This window comes from Falco biarmicus, chromosome 8 (genome assembly GCF_023638135.1).
Source record: "Falco biarmicus isolate bFalBia1 chromosome 8, bFalBia1.pri, whole genome shotgun sequence".
In the NCBI taxonomy this organism is placed as follows: Eukaryota; Metazoa; Chordata; class Aves; order Falconiformes; family Falconidae; genus Falco; species Falco biarmicus.
The window spans coordinates 60,552,411-60,571,472 of NC_079295.1; the positions used below are offsets into that span (position 1 = coordinate 60,552,411).

Here is a 19,062-nt window from a genome sequence, read left to right on the forward strand (position 1 = left end):
GGAGATGCCACCACGGGCCGGGCCTGCTTGCCTGCCGGCCGCTGCCAGCCCCGCGGCCCTCCGCACCCCGCCGGCCTCTGCCCCAGGAGACCCCAGCCCAGCAGCAGGCTGGAGGAGGCCCCTGCAGCCGATCTGCAGCTTCTTTCTTGCCACGTAAAGGGAACAGACCACACAGCCCGACCGAGAGCTCAGCCTGCTACCGGGGGCAAGGCTCTCCCTCAGGCGCCCCATGCCCTCGCCTCTGGCCCCGTCCAGCCCAGCACACGCGCAGGTGCTCGGTGTCCCGCCTCAGCAGGTGAAGCTGGCTGCTGAGCGCGCCCTTCCGAACGCCTGTGGCCGAAAGGGCTGGAAACGGCGGGACGCCATCCCCCGCCAAGCTGGGAGAGGGGCTGCCCTGCCGCCCCGCCTCAGCCCCGGCCATGCTGCGCTGACAGGACGCACTGCTTCGCCCCCCGCCCGGGAGACCCCGCCACAGCCCTCGGCTGCCCCTCCAGGTGTCGCGCCGGGCACGGGCAGGGCGTGAACCGCCGCGGCCCCCCGCCCCCGGGGCGCTGCCCCCGCGGAGCTCCCGCTCGGGGCCCCGGGCGGAGCGGCCCCACCGCCCGCTCCCCGGCCAATGAGCGGGGAGGCAGGGGCCGGGCCGGCCGCGCTATAAGAGCCGGGGAGGCGGCGGGCCCCGGGCGAGGCTGTCGGGCGGGAGCCGCGTTTCCTGTCAGCGGGACGGGCCGTGCGGCGCGACCATGTGCGGTGAGTGCCGGGGCCGCGGCTGCCGCCCCTCGCCGGCCGTCAGGGGCCGCGAGCAGCCCGGGCCCGCCGCAGCCCCTCGCCTGCCGGGCGGGACACGGGGTCGGGACCTCCGCCGGCCGCGGACGGAGCGGGCTGTGCCCCGGGGCCGGGCGGGGTGCGGGACGAGGGCGGCTCTGTCGCTGAGCTGCGGGGCGCCGGGCTGCCCCGCTGTGAGAGCGGGTCCGGGGGCTGCGGAAACCCGCCGTCGCTGCCCCCGCCCCGGGTCCCTGTGGGACTGGCCCCGCCGCATCCGTTTTGTGGGGGTGGGATGGGCGAATGGCCGGCTCTCGCGGCGGTGGCAGGTAAAGCTCCTCCGCCCGCCCCCCTCTCCCACGGAAGGGCGATGGCTTTCCTGAGCCCCGCAGCCTGGCCGCTCCGTGCCGGGCGGCTTGTCCCGGGGCCTTGCGGTGGAAGGCGGCCCGTGCCCGGCGGCTGCGGGGCTCCCGGTGGCCGCTGCCGGCCGCCTCCAGGTGCTGCGGCGCGTCCGGTGCGGGGCCGCGGGCTGGCAGCGCCCGGCGCCCGCGGTGGGAAGAGTTCGAGGGTTTCAAACAAAGGCTGGGAAGGAGTTTCATTCTTAGCTGGTGTGAGTTTCTTCGCCTTCCTTTATCTAATAAAGACGAGATGGTGAAGGTAATACCTCCATCGTGCGTACAGTCGCTTAGGCGTGCTTTGGATCAGATTAGAAGTGTGAATTTGGGAGGTGCTAAGGCAACGTGTTTTAGTTCTGGAGGAAATTTTAGTGAAACTTTATTTATCCCTTCACTGAAACCTCCTCTCAGGTCTGTAAGGATACTTTTGCTGAAAGCAGAAAAACTTGCGCATGTACTTCTTGGCCATCGTGAACAAAACCTCTTTTGTGAGATGCAGACTGAAAGCGCGTTGAGTTACTGCTCCCAAAAAATGTACTTTCTGAGCTGAATGTCTTTCCCCTGCCCCCACGTCCTCTTTAATTGTAACCTCTGAAAGGGCAGTGAGTCCAGTAAGCCTCTTTCACTGGAATGGGAACAGGAGGTGACAGGGTTCGAGCTCCTGCCCGACTCTCGAGTCGCTATCAATGAGACAGACTCGGTGTCTTCTAAGCAGAGCCCCTTCAGGTGAGAGACTAGGCTCAGTGCCTTGGCAAACCAAAGGTACTGGTGGCAACCACTGAGCCATGAGATGTGTAATAATAGTGTCAGAAACTTGGCACATCTGGGCTGTGTATTGATTGGGAAATGAGGGTGTTAACAGTGTTACATGAGTTTGGTAAAAACCTTTAGCTTGGGGTGGAGTGACTGACTCGGTATGAAATGGCAGAGAGCAGTCGTTCGTGAAGTGCAGTGAGAGTAGTGTTAGTTTTCTTCCCATCAGCATCTGGAGATCTTAAATGTGACATTTGTTATCATGAAAGATGTCCCGTGTCTTCCTTGCTGTCTGCTGTTGGAAGCACAGGAGTTCCAGAGGTTGCAACCAACCATTTCTAATTTTTTTTAATTATTATTTTATTTTTGCATATCTTTCCAGGTTTAAGTGTTGAAAATATGTCCTGCTGTGTTTTCTCTGACTTCAGGTAGCTCATGAGGATTGAAACCCATTGCTTTCTGTTTCAGAAATAGATAGGTCATTAAATACTGCCATAAACATGCTCTTTAGGAAACAAAGTTGAAATGTTATCATACTCAAATGTAAGAAGATAGTGTAGCAAAAGTATGCAGGGTTAAAAAAACAGGTAAGATGCTCTTAAACTGATGATATACTTACTTCAAATCAAAATTCATCAGGATATGAAGTTGAGACTGGGACTTTCTCAAAGCTAAGTTTCTGGCACATCAACAATGTGCTTACCCCAGTAAAGGCATCCTTTTATTTTTAAAAAAAACAATTGTGTTCAAACTTCAAGTATAGGCTGCCCCCTTCTTGATTTTGGTGAAGTCTTGCAATTGCAAGAGTTCTTGTGGATTTTTCCCACAGAAGGATACTCAATGAACTTTTCCTCTTCTTGATGCTCAGCTTGCAGTCCTGAAAGAGAAAGGGGAAACTCCTGAAGTCTTGATATGTATGTAAAGGAAGATCCTTGCTTTCAGTGTCTGCACCTGATTAAAGCTGGTTTTAACAACGTTTTTAACAATGTTCTGTTTCTGTGTTGAGTATCTGATTCTAAAGGTAAGCCATACGTGATTGATCTAGTTCATGCTTCTGTGCAAACTCTGTGATTATGGAAAGTTAGAAACTAAATTTAGCATTCAGATCATAAGAGCAATGCCCTGGTAAAACACTTTGTAAATGCTTTTATTGGATTCTATGTATACACAACTTGGGAAAGTATTTCATTGCTTATGTTGTGCTGACAAATAAATGTTACCTTACTTGATACATACAATTTCAGTATTGCATTAGCTTAGAGAGTACTATAGCCCTCACTGGGGAGGAGAGATGCAGGCTCTGGAAATAGCATCTAACAGCACGGGGAGGCCATTATAAAGTAACTTGTGAGCATTGCAAAATGCTCTTATGAGTAAGATTCAGTCATGTTGGTTTGCTTCCAGAAGGAGTTAAGCTACAAGAAGTCTTTATCAAAAGTTGTTTCTAAGTGAGTTGAGCAATGTGCTTTAAATCTAGCCAAAATGATGACTGAGTAGGGAAGAAAATATGCAAGTGGGTAAATCATGAAACAGAAATGTACTAGAGAAACGGTGCTGAGGGTAAGATTTATTTCCTTTAACTGAAAGAGTTTATAATATATTCCTTGAGAAGTCAGGCTGCAGCTATTGCTTTCATTGTAAATGGCCTCTAGTGACTTTTGTGTCTTCTAATTCACGTGTGTAGAAGCACAGCTACAGTTCCCTGGAAACAAGGATCTTTTTAACAATTGCAGCACACTGGTAGTATTGTAAGGACGGTCCCAAAGGAATGCTCTTCCTGGAGCTCGGTGTAGTCAAAGATGCCACATGGAGCACAAGGCTGATGCATCTTAAATACATTGTGAAATCTGGCCTAGAAAGTAGAGCTGGATCTGAAATGAGGTGTGTAGCAACATTTTGGAATGATGTTGAGAAATTCGTATTGAAGAAATTGAAGAATGCAGCTCTTGAGGTTCGTGGTTAGTGCCAGAGAACGGTAAATATCTGTCTGGAAAAATGATCAGCAAGCTCTCAGTCTAAAGAGACTGTATATAACTGGAGGCATCATTTTTCAAAGCATCCGTGAAGAACGGTATTTAGCTGTTCAAATTCCCAAATACTTCTTTAAATGCAACTAATTGTCTTAATATCTCCATTAACATTGGACACTCTAGAAATAATTAGGCTGAGCTCCTCATAAATCTCACTTATGTAGCAGAAAAGCATTTTCCACCCTTTAATCCTTCAAAGATAAATTCAGAGACCAATGTAATAGCGTCTTAGTCTCACTGCCAAATCGGCAGTATTAATGGCGTAAAACCAGTGGACAACAGAATTCACAACAATATTTATAAGAGATTTATCGGTGTATCATTATAACAGCTTCTTCACTACAGTCATTTACAGTTCAAAAGCCTTAATTGAAGGGGAAGAGGTTGTTACATTTCAAACAAAGGCTTCCTCTATTTAAAACACTTGCTTGTCTGAACTGCTTATCTGTTGAGCTCTTAAAGTCTGTGTCTTGCTGACTGTAGCCTCCAGTCCTGACTTGTTTGGAGAAACTGTTGAAGCAGTGAAATTAGTTGTTTCTGTTTCATTGGGGTACAGATTTGTAAAAGTTAATAAAGGGGCCTAATCTATCCTTATAGATGCAGAAGTCCCAGAAAGAGCAGTAGACAGAGAAAAGGAATGGTTGTGTTTTTCTTTGCAGGTGACCTTTTTATTGCATCTTTTCTAAAGAGAAAGAAACATCCTTCAAACTCCTAATGAAAAAATCCTTGTGTACTTTTGCTTAAAAAAAAAAAAAAAATAAATATTGTGCAGGGGCAGGGTAGAGAAACCAACCCCAGCACTAAAAAAAAGCCACTTCTTGGTTGATGACTGGTCTATTCAAGAGAAGAGGGATCAGACTTGCACTCTTCCAGGCTGTGTTTGCCCTAGTAGGCAAAGAGTGAGTTCACATCTTATGATGCCTCTGTAAGAGCTGACCTGAGTAACACGGGGCAAGCAAACGGATCTCATGTCCCTGAGTTTGGTTTGGCAGGCAGCATTGTGTTGAGGCAGCGTAAAGGGTGAATGCGTGTTTTTTGGGTGACCCTGGTTTTGTATCTTCTGTTTCTTTTCTTTGTTGTCTTATCCTTTTGACTTCTGCCCTTTCTTTGTTTTCTTCTCTATTCTCTTCCCACTGAATTAACTGTTGTACACAGGATTAAGCTGGAGCCTTTCAGAAATAGATGTTGTGCCTAGTACCTACCCATGGGTATTTAAGGCCGTGACTTTGATTACAAAAGTCTCCTTGTGTTAGTACTGGTGAATATATTCCTTCTTTGAATGTCTGGATATGAAATAGATCACAATGTTCCCATTTTGAGCTGTGGTTTTCATGAAAAGTAGAAATTTTTTAAGCTCTCTCAACTGTTTAACTCTTGGTGGGTAACATGAGGAGAGTGAAACTGGCCAGGAAAGCATGTGTTGCCTGGTGAAAATGAATGAGGGTCCCGATTCCTTTATTGTATTTGAACTCTTTCCATTTAAAAACCCAGTACGAAGAGTTGTACTAAATGGGAGGTTGGGTCCCCTTAGGACCTCTCTGTGATAATAGTTTTAAAGGGTTTTAAATTGAGTCTGAAGGGCCGCAAATTCTAAAAAAATCTTTTCTTCTTTCCCCTCACCCCTTCCCCCTTTTTCTCTAAACAGGAATTTTTGCTTATCTAAATTACAAAGTGCCTCGGACTCGGAAAGAAATATTTGAAACCCTGATAAAAGGATTACAGAGACTGGAATACAGAGGATATGACTCTGCAGGTATGTAAACTATCTCAACAAATTAATTTTAGCAACCAATAGCTACGTAGGTGACTTGTGTTGTATTTTTCTTCTGTTACCTTGCAGATTAAAAGATCAGAACTAATTACCTTGGTTCTTGCAGTGTCTTCTTTAACTTTCCTCAGGACTTTAAATTGAGTGATTAGCTCTGTAATCAGATGGTGGTTGAGCTTTAGTACACATCAGCAAAGCACCTCGGTACAGGGTCATGTAGTCTGTGCCTCAGTTTTTTGTGTATGTGAGTCCCAATGAAAGGATGAGGAAGATTAAAACTGTCTTTAAATTTGAGTTGGCTAATTTAATCAGGCAAAATATATCAGTCTGCCCTCAAACAATATTTGAGATGGCTCATTTATATTTTCATCTGTGCTGTTGATACAGTCTTCATCTAGTTTGCTGTTCATGTCTATGTTCAAATCAACAGACCAAGTATATACCTTTGAAGGATAACTGGAAAAAAAAATGTTTCGCTAGTGTGTGCTTGTCTGTATTTTCTTGGCCTTTTTTTCATCCAGTGTATTTCATGCTTTAAATACTTGTCTGTGTCCTGTACTGCAGGAGTGGCAATTGATGGAAATAATAATGAAGATAAAGAAAGGTTCATCAAACTGGTTAAGAAAAGAGGAAAAGTAAAGGCCCTGGAAGAAGAGTTGTACAGTAAGTGTCTTAAAAATTACCCCTTTGCTTTGGCCTCCCAGTCAGATATCATCTGTATCTCAGCAGAAAATCGGGCCGTGAACTTACAGTCACGATTTTGTACCAGAAATAACTACATTGTGTAATCCAATGGCAGTTAAATTGTTTGTGCCCCCCAAATCTGCACTTGAAAAGCAAGCTGATCTTTAGGTGTAGTGTTGTGAAATTACTAGTCTATTCTCCCTTCTTTTGGTTGCTTCTTGGTTTGAGACCTGGGCTCCCTTGGTGCTTTACTCAAATGATTTCTGTGCTTGGTAGCTGAAACGTTTAAACATGGACTCTGACAGAATTTATGACCATTTAAGCAGCTGGCTGTCATCACAGTCTGCTTTATGCAGTACTTCCATCTGTGAAGAACTGAAGTTGCGTTTTAATACGTTTACATTATAATTTGTAGTAATGTGGTCTGTTAGCCTAGCTGTTGGTATTAGCTGAAAATGCTCGAGTCTTGGCAAACAAAATTTTAATCACAGTAGCTTGAACTATCTGAAGTGTAATGTCAAGAAAGCAAGTGGTTTAAAGGAAAGCTGGAAGATAACTTTTAGGATTTTTTTGCCTGTAGGAGTTCTTTTAGTGTTTTACTAGTGGTGTGTTTGTGAGAGACTCAAATTTAAATATTTATTTATTTAACTGAATTTCTTGTGTATAGAACAAGATGACCTGGATTCAAAAACGGATTTTGAAACACATTTTGGAATTGCTCATACTCGCTGGGCGACCCATGGGGTACCAAGTGCAATAAACAGTCACCCTCAGAGATCAGATAAAAGGAATGGTATGTAATCTCTGCAGCACTCTGGAACTGTATGAATTTGAAGTGGTTCAATCAAGCACATATGTTGTCTGTTCGTACTAGTGTTGTGGTATCTATTTTGTACACTAGAGCTAAGCCGTTGCCATTCTAGCTATATTAGACGCTTTTGCAATAAAATAGCCTCTCCTAAGGCTAAAGGAACATTGTGAAAGATTAATGAGATCTGTTCTCTGAAAACTGATGCAAGTTAGTCAGAGTACAACATACCTGTTTTAAAAGGTCAGACTCTGAAAATGTAAATGCATCAATATTGTCTGGACTGGAAAAGGGAGATTTTAGTATCGTTTTTCACTTGGGATGGCTTGGTGCTGTTCTAGTGAGTATAGTTTAAAACTGTCTTAATGTTTTGGAACAACCTTTGCATGCCTTCAGAATTTGTAAGTTTCTGCTTTCTGTTGTCCATGTTGTGATAAACGGTAGGTCTGAAAGCTATAGCAGGTAGTTTCTAATGTACTTTTAAACTCTCTCCCACTCCCCCTCTAATTTTGTGTTCTGCGTTGAATATCTCAATTTTTTGTTACTGATGAGTATATGTATTTTTCCTTTTAGAATTTGTTGTTATCCATAATGGTATCATCACAAATTATAAGGACCTAAGAAAATTTCTGGTGAGTCCGTGGCAACATGATTCTAAAACAAGAAAGTAAACGCTTGACCAGCTACTATCCGGTCTTTCATGACTTTGGAATCTGAATTCAAGTTTCTTGAGATCATCTGTAAAATAGTAGTGTGAAGGAGCCTGCCTAATGGGGAGCTGGTGAAGTACAGAAGTTCTTGTAATCCTAAATGCAAAGTACTTAGGAGTAGAGTAGCAATTTGTGCTCAAATTCTTGGAGAGGGTGTGTAGAGTGGGCTCCCTCCTGTCTCTTGTTGCTTGACAGCTGCAAAGCAAGTCTTACTACATGTCTTATTACAGTATTTCCAAAAGTGTAGCTATGACAGGGTAAGTCATTATGTTTTTTCTATAGTGATGTGTTTCTGCTAGTCCGGTGTAGTGCTTCAAGCAGTCTGTCTTACTGTGCAGTTTCTGGTGGGAGGCAGCTGAGAGGCCCTTCGGTGTTTCTTGCCTGAGGATGAAAACACTTTTTCTATATGGTATTTCAGGAGAGCAAAGGCTATGAATTTGAATCTGAAACGGATACAGAAACAATCCCCAAATTGATCAAGTACATGTATGACAACAGAGAGAGTGAGGACACCAGTTTTTCAGCCTTGGTAGAAAGAGTTATTCAACAGTTGGTAAGTGGGAAGTTCCTTTTTTCCTGTACTACAGCATAAACTATTTTTGGGGTTCCTTAGTATTCTGCATTTATGCATTTAGATTCTCTGCAGTCCTTAGATGTTGCTGCAAATAATGGATTTTGGCCTCTAAACAATGCTTAATAGACCAAATAATGAGATTAGAATTTTGGAAACTTCAAAGGCTTTTCAACGGTAAATCTTTAAATTGCATTAGCAGCGTTTTTTGTTTGGTGGGGTTTGTTGTTTTTGGTTTTGTTTTGGTTTGTGTTTTTTTTTTTTAAAGCGGTTATCACAGTTTTTAATGAGGCAGCTTAATTAAAAAAATCAGTAGGAGCCTCTGGGGGTTTGAATCTCTCATAAAGGGCAGTGTGTTCTTAAAGGCTATTCTGATCGTGTTAAAACACTGCTGTGATTCAAGTTTGTCTAATGCCTTGGCTCCCATGTTTGGAAATAGATCTAACAAGCTGTACTGATTTCATGGCATAGCCAGTTTCCAAACTGTGAAGTGGGAATCTACTGTTACTTAGTTTGTGAATGCTAAAAAACACTGATAGATGTGTGGCAAACTTGGAGAAAGCTTGCTTTCTTTTCCTCCCCCAGTCTCCAGGCAGATGTTTTCCCTCCCCTTCCAGCAGTTTCTTACACTCTTTTCACCTCCCCTTTCTCCTCTCTAAAGCAGCTCTGTGGGATTCCCTTAGGGCAGCCCTGAAATGCATATACACCAAGTAAAGAGCCGTATGAGTCAAGAGGGAATAGTGGTGCAGCCACTTCGTTGAGGGGAAGGGTGGCTTCACCTGGCTGCAGAACAAGAGCAGAGGTGCTGACTGGCGTCCCTGCAAGAAGAGTGAATGTGACCATCTCTCTTCTGTTTGCAAGGAGGGGGCTTTTACTCCTGTTTATAGAATATTCCTCAAGTTTGCAAGCTGTGTTAATAGTATAATTGATTGTGTTCTTGATTTTGTTCAAATAGCTTCTTAGCTGAGAATGTTGTATTTTGTGCTGCTGAATGTATAGTTCACGTAAAAGTACCATCCCCCAAAACACTCGCGTAACTGTGCTACCTTGAACCTGTATAGTCTGTTCTTGTGTTGTGGATTTTGGGTATTTTTGGTGGAGTTTTTTTTTTTTTTTTTTTTAAATACCCTAGTGAGAATTTGCTGCTTAAACTAGAAGTAGGAACTCCAGAATTTTAGCTGAAAATGCATAAAATGCAGCTATGTGCACAGTCTTATTAAAAGTCTTAATAAAATTACATGTCTAATAGTCTTCAAGTTGATTGTGAGTAACATCTTGTAGATTTTCTTAACCCTTGTGTTAGAAGGTATTGCTTTTATTTATAAAGAGAGGCTAAGTGCTCGCTTCCTGATCTGTCAGCTGCTGCACTGTTTGGTGCATGTTCTGCTCCCTGACCAATTCCTTTAAAGGTGCAGTCTGCCCTCCAGGAAGGGATTCCTGATAGTAGAAAAGAGCTTTCCTTCACAGCCTGCTCAGGAAGAGGGGCCCCAGTTTAATGAGATGGAACTAACTGAGATAAGTTGTTGAGGATTTTTTTTCCCCTCTTCTGTTTGCATGGGTTCCAGGAAGGTGCTTTTGCATTGGTTTTCAAGAGCGTCCATTACCCAGGTGAAGCTGTTGCTACCAGGTTAGTAAAAGTCAATTTTATATATAATTCATGCTTTTGTACGTTTAAAAAAAAAAAAGCTAACATCTCTTAAAAGTACTAGAATGCTGATGTTTAAAGTGCTTAATCAAAACTCAGAAGGTAGATAGCTGCACTAGTGGAATGCTTGTGAAGTGCAGCAAAGCTCTGCTGAGCATCTCTTCAACTGACCATTAAATATAACCTAATTGGAGCTGTACAGACTGGAGGTCACAGAATTTCCAGAGGCTTGTGTTGATTCTCTGTAATCTTTAACTTGATATTGTTTAATAAATTAGCTGTGACTACTCACTTTTTGAGGATGCAAAGACAGTTGCAAAAAGTAATTAGATGACGTTTTCTTGCTCAGTGCAAATGCACTTTCAGTTGCAGATATTTCAGATAATGCACTTGGAAGAACCCACCACTGACAAACTCATCCCCATAGTCTGTCCTTTTATCTGTTACAGTGTGTCAATAGAAGCTCAGTGTATGTTCTATTTCTAAAGCTGTATTAAAAGTGTACTAACATTTCCCCTGTGTCAAAAAGGGAAGGGAAAGGGTATGGTTCAATTTTACTTCACATTGAATAAAGACTGAGATAAGTATGTTCAGATTGGCTAAAATGCCATCATTCTAAAAGGTTATATAAATTGCGTTCTGTAGCTGTCATAGCATTTATGATTTTTTTTTTTTTTTGCTTTTATTTATAACTTGGGAAACAACTTTCAGGAAAGGTAAAGAAGTTAAAGTAGCAAGTGAAGTAGCAGTGGGAATAAAGACTGTTTTATACTACAACCAAAACCCCCATTGCTTCTGTGGTCAAAAATGAGACCTTATTAAAATTGTGAAAGAGCCAGCTGTACCCTTACTCTAACTGGAGACATCTTCTGAAATGAACCATTCTATATGTGGTTCAGGTTTGGGTTTTTAGGAGTGAAGGAATTAAGAGAAGCTAAACTTGTAATCTGAGGTATCGGGGGAGGGTGAATTACTCTTTTACTCGTGAGATATATTTATTTTTTTTAATAAGCTCTTCAGTGTGGCACATGACCCATATAATGAAAAAATGTGCAGTAGTGATGGCTGACATTTCTGAATTTAAAAAGCTAAAGGGTGCAACAGTATTTCAGTAGTAGAGAGCGCTGCAGTTATTGCTGGCTGGCTTCAGAGGCAGTAAGCTTTGTTTAAAAACAGTATTCAAATTGGTGCCTGTGGTAAGCTGTTTTGTGATTACCGGAAGGAAAACAACTAGTTCATATATGTTTTTCTCTACCTGGGTGTAGTTCATGGGGAAAGAATCACCAAGGCATATGGTAATTATCCATATAACAATCGGCAAATCTTAGAGAAACAAGCCAAGTTTATGTAACACCTGCCATGAAAGGCTTTAGGTTCAGGGTTGAAGAGGGTCTTCCTATTGAGGAAGCTAGACAGGGTATCATCTTCCAACTTCACAGATGTCCTTTGACTTCTTTGTATGCACCTTTCTCTTTATAAACTTCCATGTCCTCCCTTTACAGGAGGGGGAGTCCGCTGCTCATTGGGGTTAGAAGCAAATACAAGCTCTCCACTGAACAGGTTCCTGTTTTATATAGAACATGTAAGTTGATAAACCCAATTACATTATTTTTAAGAACTAAAATTATTTTTACTTTATGATTAGAAATTAGGTTAATTGGTTTTTTACTATAAAAGTACCAGCTGATGCCCCAAATAGCTTCTTAGCTGAGAATGTTGTATTTTGTGCTGCTGAATGTGTAGTTCATGTAGAAGTACCATCCCCCAAAGCACTCGTGTAACTGTGATACCTTGAACCTGTATAGTCTGTAATCTCTTAACTTGAACAGATCTAGCTTTGCATTTAAGTGTTTGATTTCTTTAACAGGCAACATTGAGAATGTGAAGAACATGTGCAATTCCCGAATGAAAAGACTGGACAGCTCTACCTGCCTTCATGCTGTTGGGGATAAGGCAGTAGAATTCTTCTTTGCTTCAGATGCAAGGTAGTAAGAGTACTTAAACATTTCTCAAAATACTGCTTTTGTTTAGAACTGAGATAGTTTTGGAAATCTTAAGCTGTCTTGCCGCTGTACAATTGTTTTCTGATAGAATAGCCTTTAATCCAGGTAACAATGAAGCCCCCAGGCTAAGATAGCTGAAAAATGTGAAGACTTGACATCAGCATTCAGACTCCAAACAAGTGCAGTATCTGCCAATTGCTAATCTCTATGTAAAATACATCCAGTGTAGGAAGGGCAGTTGGGTACAAATAGACACTGTCAGCCAAGTATTTGGGCAGACTATGGGTTAGCCTACGTTTTGGTGTTTTAATCCAGCTGTCAGAGGAGGAAAAAGTGATGTGGTTCTAAACTTAGCAGGAACCTGAACACATCTGGTACACATTTATCACAGAAACAAGATCGTGACCTTAGGGGTCCGGGGGGGGGGGGGGGGGGGGGCGGGGGCAAGATCAGATCAGCGGGAACTTGCTGATGTGAGGTGCTGTGGTTCCCCAGCCTGGTGCTCCCAGTTCCTGTGAGAATGCAGAAGCAGCAGCAGATGGAGCCATTTCCTTTAAGATGGCTCTATCTGTAGTTATGTCCAAAAGGAAGATAGAAGTAGGGCTGGAAGTGCTGTGTGGCATATTAATTGCTTTGAGGAGTGGTGCTACCAACTCTGACCGACATGTCAGGTTTTTCTTGCATCTGTTTTTTCTGTAGTGCTATCATCGAGCACACCAACAGAGTAATTTTCTTAGAAGATGATGACATTGCAGCAGTAACTGACGGGAAGCTTTCAATTCACCGTCTCGAGCGATCAGCCAGTGATGATCCTTCCCGGGCCATACAAACGTTGCAGATGGAATTGCAGCAAATCATGAAGGGTGGGTTGAAACATCTGTAAAGGAGTATCACCAAAGATGGATAGTTACTGATTCTTTGTGTAGTGGAAAAGGCAGAAAACTGCTGTTTTGTTATAAAAATGATGCAATACTTAGGCTGTTTGTACTGGGAGCTGACAATTCTAAGCTTTACAGCCAAGGGGAGATGGGTGGTATGGGACCCTACCCATTTTTAGCTTTGGAAAAGTCCTAGATGCTTCTACTCGTCTCAGTAATTAGCGAAAATATAACTAATGTTAACATGTTGTTGTAGTTGTTGGCAGACTTTGTAAACTAAGAATTGAAGTGGAACACAGAAGTTTCCTTAAAAAAGAATTCAGTTCCGTTGTCAGTGTTGGGAAATGAAACCAACCAACTTGAGTGAACTATCAATCCCTCCTTTCTTCTCGCCTATTCCTAAGCTTTTGTTTAAGCGAACACAAGACAGTCAAATTAGCTTGTTACCACAGGTAGTCTTAAAAGTCATCTCTTGGTAACTGTAAAAGACTTCAAGTAACAAACCTAAGCGTTACCTAAGCATTGCTATGTAATGTTGTCCTAAACAGGTAACTTCAGTGCATTCATGCAAAAGGAAATTTTTGAGCAACCAGAATCAGTTGTCAATACGATGAGAGGCAGAGTGAATTTCGAGAGCAGCACAGGTAACTCGGAACAAGTGCTCAGGCTGCACTAAGCCTGCAAATTTTGAACACATTAATTAGAAAATAAAATACACTATTGATATATGCTTTTGTTCTATTTGTTTACAGTTCTGCTGGGAGGGCTGAAGGATCATTTGAAAGAAATCAGAAGATGCCGGAGACTGATCATTATTGGCTGTGGGACCAGTTACCATGCTGCAGTAGCTGTATGTTCAGCCTTATCTGAAACATATATATAACTCCTAGCTGCTGGGGTTCTAGACAAGAACTCTTAATCTTCTTTTCCTTCTGTATCTCAAACTTTGCCTTTCATTGAGGGGTCCCGCTCTTTTTAGTTTTCCTTTGTGCCACATTCTTTATTAATGCTTAAATGCTGTTACCTACATGCTAGAAATTAACTCTTTTTTTTCACCGTAGTTTTTAAGGGTCTGGTAAGCTGTAATTACCAATTTTTGTAGTAAGAATCCATTTAAATTATCTCTGACTTTTAAGATGTCAAGACTTGAATGGGTGGCAATATTAACAAATACTGTGCGCTGCTTGAACACAGACTCGACAAGTGTTGGAAGAATTAACTGAATTACCAGTGATGGTGGAACTTGCTAGTGACTTCCTGGATAGAAACACACCTGTTTTCAGAGACGATGTCTGCTTTTTTATAAGTCAGTCAGGTGAGCTGCATTTACTGCTTGTCTTCAGCTGAGTGTAAACTGTAGAAAAACTTCTAAAAGCCCTTGGTTTATTACTTCATGTTTGTGCAAAGGAGGGTGATGGCTAATGGGCCTGATTTGTCTTGTATTAAAGTTTCGTACAGACTTGGTTCAAACATGTAGACAATGAGTGCTGAAAGATTATTTTCAGTTGCATTTTGCACGCACTGTGTAAATGTGGATGCAGTTATTTAGAACACACTTGTGTAAAGTTTTATGCTTTCCAGGAGTCATTACTATCCTTGTGTCAACCTGAAGTCAAGATGTAAATGTTTTGCAGGTGAAACCGCAGATACGCTTATGGCCCTGAGGTATTGTAAAGAACGTCGTGCTCTAACAGTTGGCATCACAAACACGGTTGGGAGCTCAATATCCAGGGAGACTGACTGTGGTGTACATATAAATGCAGGACCTGAGATAGGTGTGGCAAGCACAAAGGTAATTGCTGTTCTGTTTGACTTTCATACTGCAGCCCTGTAGGATCTAATTAAAATTTTAATTGTAGCACTTCAAACTGAGATCATAGTAACTCTCTGCAGGCTTAACTGCTAAATGTTTTGTTTTGTCTGCAGGCTTATACCAGCCAATTTGTGTCTCTTGTAATGTTTGGCCTAATGATGTCTGAAGACAGAATTTCCTTGCAGAAAAGACGACAGGAAATTATTAGTGGACTAAAATCATTGCCAGGTATATTGATATTTTGGGATTGAGGAGGGATAGGGCATGTTGTTTAAAGGGCAATATAAAATACTACCCGAGGATATTTCTTTCTCATTTAAGTTTTGTCTTCCTCCTCCTCCTGAAAGGTGGACAATATAAGAAAAGTGGTCTATTAATTTCTGCACCAATTGCCAATTTTACAAGCGCCCTTCCAAGAAATTTGGCAGGAAGATCAGAATTTTCATGGCTTGGGTTTTCTAATTGCAATAAGGTAGTTCTGTATGAGAAATATTTCTTGATCTCCTAAATTGATGATTTGAAATTTTAAAAGTCTTTCACTTTAAATCAGGATAGATCAAAGGAAACTAATTCAAGGTGACTTTAAAACGGATGTTCACAACTTCCTTTAAAAATACAAATGGGATGTATGAGCACTGCTTTAAACCAATAATTATTTTAAACTTGTTACTGTAAATAAAGCTGGAGAAAATATCCTTAAACTGCTGTCAAAGATGCAAAGCCAATGGTTGAATTATATTAAATGTATTTGTTCCAATAGAGCATTGGCACATCCTACTACAAGCAAACTAGTTTTTCAAATTTAAGAATTTTTTAATATGTGCTTTTTGTATGTTCCAATAGAGATGATTAAAGAAGTCTTGTCCTTGGATGAGAAGATACACGACTTAGCTCTTGAACTGTACAAACAAAGATCACTGCTGGTTATGGGTCGTGGGTATAATTATGCCACTTGTCTGGAAGGAGCTCTGGTAGGAACCTCTCAATATTTTTGGATGTTATTGAAAATAAGCTTTTATGGCTTCTGCAACATAGTTTTAGTATTTCATTACAATTTAATTCTGCTGCAGTAAAACTGCTATCTACAACTAAAAGCACTTAGTCCTGTTGGACTGAACACATACACAAGGTGAACCTGAATATGGTTTCAGGTTCTTGTTTCTTTCACATAATAAATGCAGTGTTTCATGAGCCTGTTTGAAGAAACCAAACTTAAAATGCTGACCCATTTGAAAACAACATCAGAAGAACTCAATGTGCTGATGTTCAGATGAGATGCTCATAAATGAGAAACTCATAAATTATGTTATGGACATTCTGGTGCAATAGAAGCATATCTGTGTCTCACAGAAATTGGGAATGTTAAAGGTTGTGCTGGGAAGGTCCCTGTTGATTACTCCATTTCTTTCTCTGCAAATGCACGTGCACATGCATGCTCTGCTTCTGCCAGCAGCCTGCTAGAAATCCCAGCAGACAAGCCTGTCTTCACTATTAACTGATCTTTGAAAATACCAACTTGATACCGTGTGTCTGTATTTAAGTGGCAGATGTACAGCCTTGGTGTTTTGCTTCTTGCGGGTTTTATTTCTCATCTGATTTACTAGTAACTTGATGGCATTTGCTTTTTTTAGAAAATAAAAGAAATCACCTATATGCACTCTGAAGGTATCCTGGCTGGTGAGCTGAAACATGGGCCATTAGCCCTAATAGACAAACAAATGCCTGTTATCATGGTGATAATGAAGGATCCTTGTTTCACCAAGTGCCAGAATGCTCTGCAACAGGTCACTGCTCGACAGGTAAGCTGTTTAACTAATACAGTGTCATAGGGAGATTGTGCACGTTGTATTGCTGCTGACTTGTGCTTCAGAATAAGGATGTATTGGTGACTTTTTTTCTTTTCTAATTATTAAGTTATAAATATGATGCTATATCTGCATTACAGGTTGTCATTACAAGTTAACAGCAGTAGTGAAAACTGATTGTATGTGGGCTATTTAGGGGGTTTTTGTTTGTTTTGAAGCAAATGGTATAACAGTAAAACCCTACAGATGAAAATATTCAACTCTCACAAAATAGTGAATGGCAAAAGTCATTATGCAAGACTGGCATTTTCTTTGTTGGCAACCTGAGCATCTTCAAACATACAAGCGTGTTGTGAACCAGTACTTCAAAGTATTTCTAAGCCACTTAACACTGCAAAATTTTATTTTCAGGGTCGTCCAATCATTCTGTGTTCTAAAGAAGACACAGAAAGCTCAAAATTTGCCTACAAAACCATTGAGCTGCCTCATACAGTTGACTGCCTTCAAGGAGTCTTGAGTGTTATTCCTCTCCAGTTACTTTCGTTCCACCTGGCTGTTCTGAGAGGATATGATGTAAGTGCTTTCTATATTTAGTGCTCTAGTTAGTGCTGTTTTGAACTTCCTCCTACCAGTGTAAAGCGAGAGACCTAGTTAGATGGCATATCTAACAAAGAACTTGTGATAACAGCAGAGCTTGCAGTTACTGTGGTAGTAGAGGTGGCATTTTGGTGCCAATTCTTCAGCTTTGTATTTAATTCTTTTTCTTCTAAAAAAATGACAAGGATAGTTTGCTTAAGTTTGGTTGGTTAAGAGTGCAGATGGGACTTTTCCAGAGAACTAAATCTTAGAACGTGGTATTACACTTTAACCTAAAATAGTTCAGTGCTTTGTACAGATTACTCTGTTGACATTGGCTAGGTGTGCCAGTTTGATAATGATGACTGCTTTGGAAAGGTACCTTGTGCAAAACAAATATGTATTTGTTACGGTTTTGGAAGCAAGAGTGAATTCAACAGTGAGTCATTATCTGTCGATCTATAGTCTGTTGTGTGTGTTAATGTGTCTAGAATAAAGCAGAACTCATTAGGAAATAGAAAAAAAGCAAGCTAAATGAACTGTCAAATGCAGAATGTCGGTATTACTCTGCCAGATTCTGAAAAGTCTGTCTTTTTGTTCTAGGTGGACTTTCCAAGAAATTTGGCCAAATCTGTTACTGTAGAATAACAGCCAAGAACAGCTGATGTTTTTGTCACCAGACCTCCAAGTTCTACTTGTAGAAATGTGTTGTTCTGAATTGATAGGTATACATTTTTCGAAAGAGAATGATAGTGCTAACTGGAAAGTGTCAGAAGGATTTATCTTGCAGCTTTAAAAGCTTTTGATGTGCCTTTTACCCAAGTGCTTTTGCTCACAGCAAATATTGCTCTAAGTCCTGAAATTGCCAAAGAAGATAAAAATTGTTTACACATGGTATACTGAATGAACTTTTCTACTGTGCAATATATGTATACAGCTCTCTTCAGAGTAACTGTGAACATTTTTTTAGCCTACACTACTTAACTACTTTTAAAGATATAGTATTTATAACTACAATTGTATAGCTTTTTTTTAAGTTATTTTTTTAGTACATTGCTTATCTGTAGCATTGGTAATGCTCAGAATGTAAATACTGAGCATGTTGACACTTGTGTACAGTTGTTAGGGTTTTCTTCCCACTACAGCCTCAAACTGGAAGTGTGTTGCCCCTTCCCCTCCCCCTTTGCATCTGTGTTTCATATTTAACCAGTCATTTGCAAAGCTCTTCTGTGGCTGTAAATTCCCAGCTATATTTTAAAGTTCTGCTTCTTTCAAGTAATTATTTGAAAAGCCAGAGCAACATTTTGTTTTGTATGCCACCCCAGCTCTTATTTGCATAATATGTACAGTGCAACAAAATAAGGGAACTGGATGTCTTTCAAGTGATATTTCTGTTTGAAGAATGTACGATGAAATTACCATGCAATTAAAAGATGATATAATTCTTCTTGCTTCGTGGGTTGTGGTTATTTTTTTTTTCTTTTTTCTAACTTGATGACTCCATTTCAGATCTGAACACAGGTACACCACACAGTACTCTGATAGGAGAGGCATGTTCACCCCTAGTCCTGCCTAAATCCTAGTATCGGAGGTCTTTCATCTGTTTCTTTGGTTAGTTCTTTCTGTGTCACACAGGTCTCTCAGGAATGCACATCTTAAAATTTTCCTTATCCAGCAAATGTGTTTCAAAACAATGTGTCAGGTTTAGGCAGCTTGCTGCCTATCACCAGCCTTCTGTAGCACGTGAGTACAGGAGAATTTAATTTGGTGACTGTTCGTCAGTGTTTTGCCAGACAAGTACTGATACAGCAGTGTAATCTGACTGTAGCTCCTGCTGTAGTTCACACCAGCTACTGATTAAACC

General features: G+C 41.3%; 1 protein-coding gene across 1 annotated transcript; it reads left to right on the forward strand.

Annotated features, from left to right (window-relative positions):
- The first annotated feature begins 357 nt into the window (after positions 1–357).
- On the forward strand, positions 358–18,645 carry GFPT2 (glutamine-fructose-6-phosphate transaminase 2). Its single transcript, XM_056349921.1, has 19 exons — positions 358–747; positions 5,583–5,690; positions 6,270–6,368; positions 7,057–7,182; positions 7,771–7,829; positions 8,326–8,460; positions 10,044–10,105; positions 11,626–11,705; positions 11,991–12,108; positions 12,826–12,989; positions 13,553–13,648; positions 13,757–13,854; positions 14,199–14,319; positions 14,639–14,796; positions 14,931–15,045; positions 15,661–15,788; positions 16,449–16,616; positions 17,034–17,195; positions 17,802–18,645. The coding sequence occupies exons 1-19, from the start codon at positions 741–743 to the stop codon at positions 17,844–17,846; spliced, it is 2,049 nt and encodes a 682-aa protein (XP_056205896.1). The 5' UTR covers positions 358–740; the 3' UTR covers positions 17,847–18,645.
- Positions 18,646–19,062: the final 417 nt, after the last annotated feature.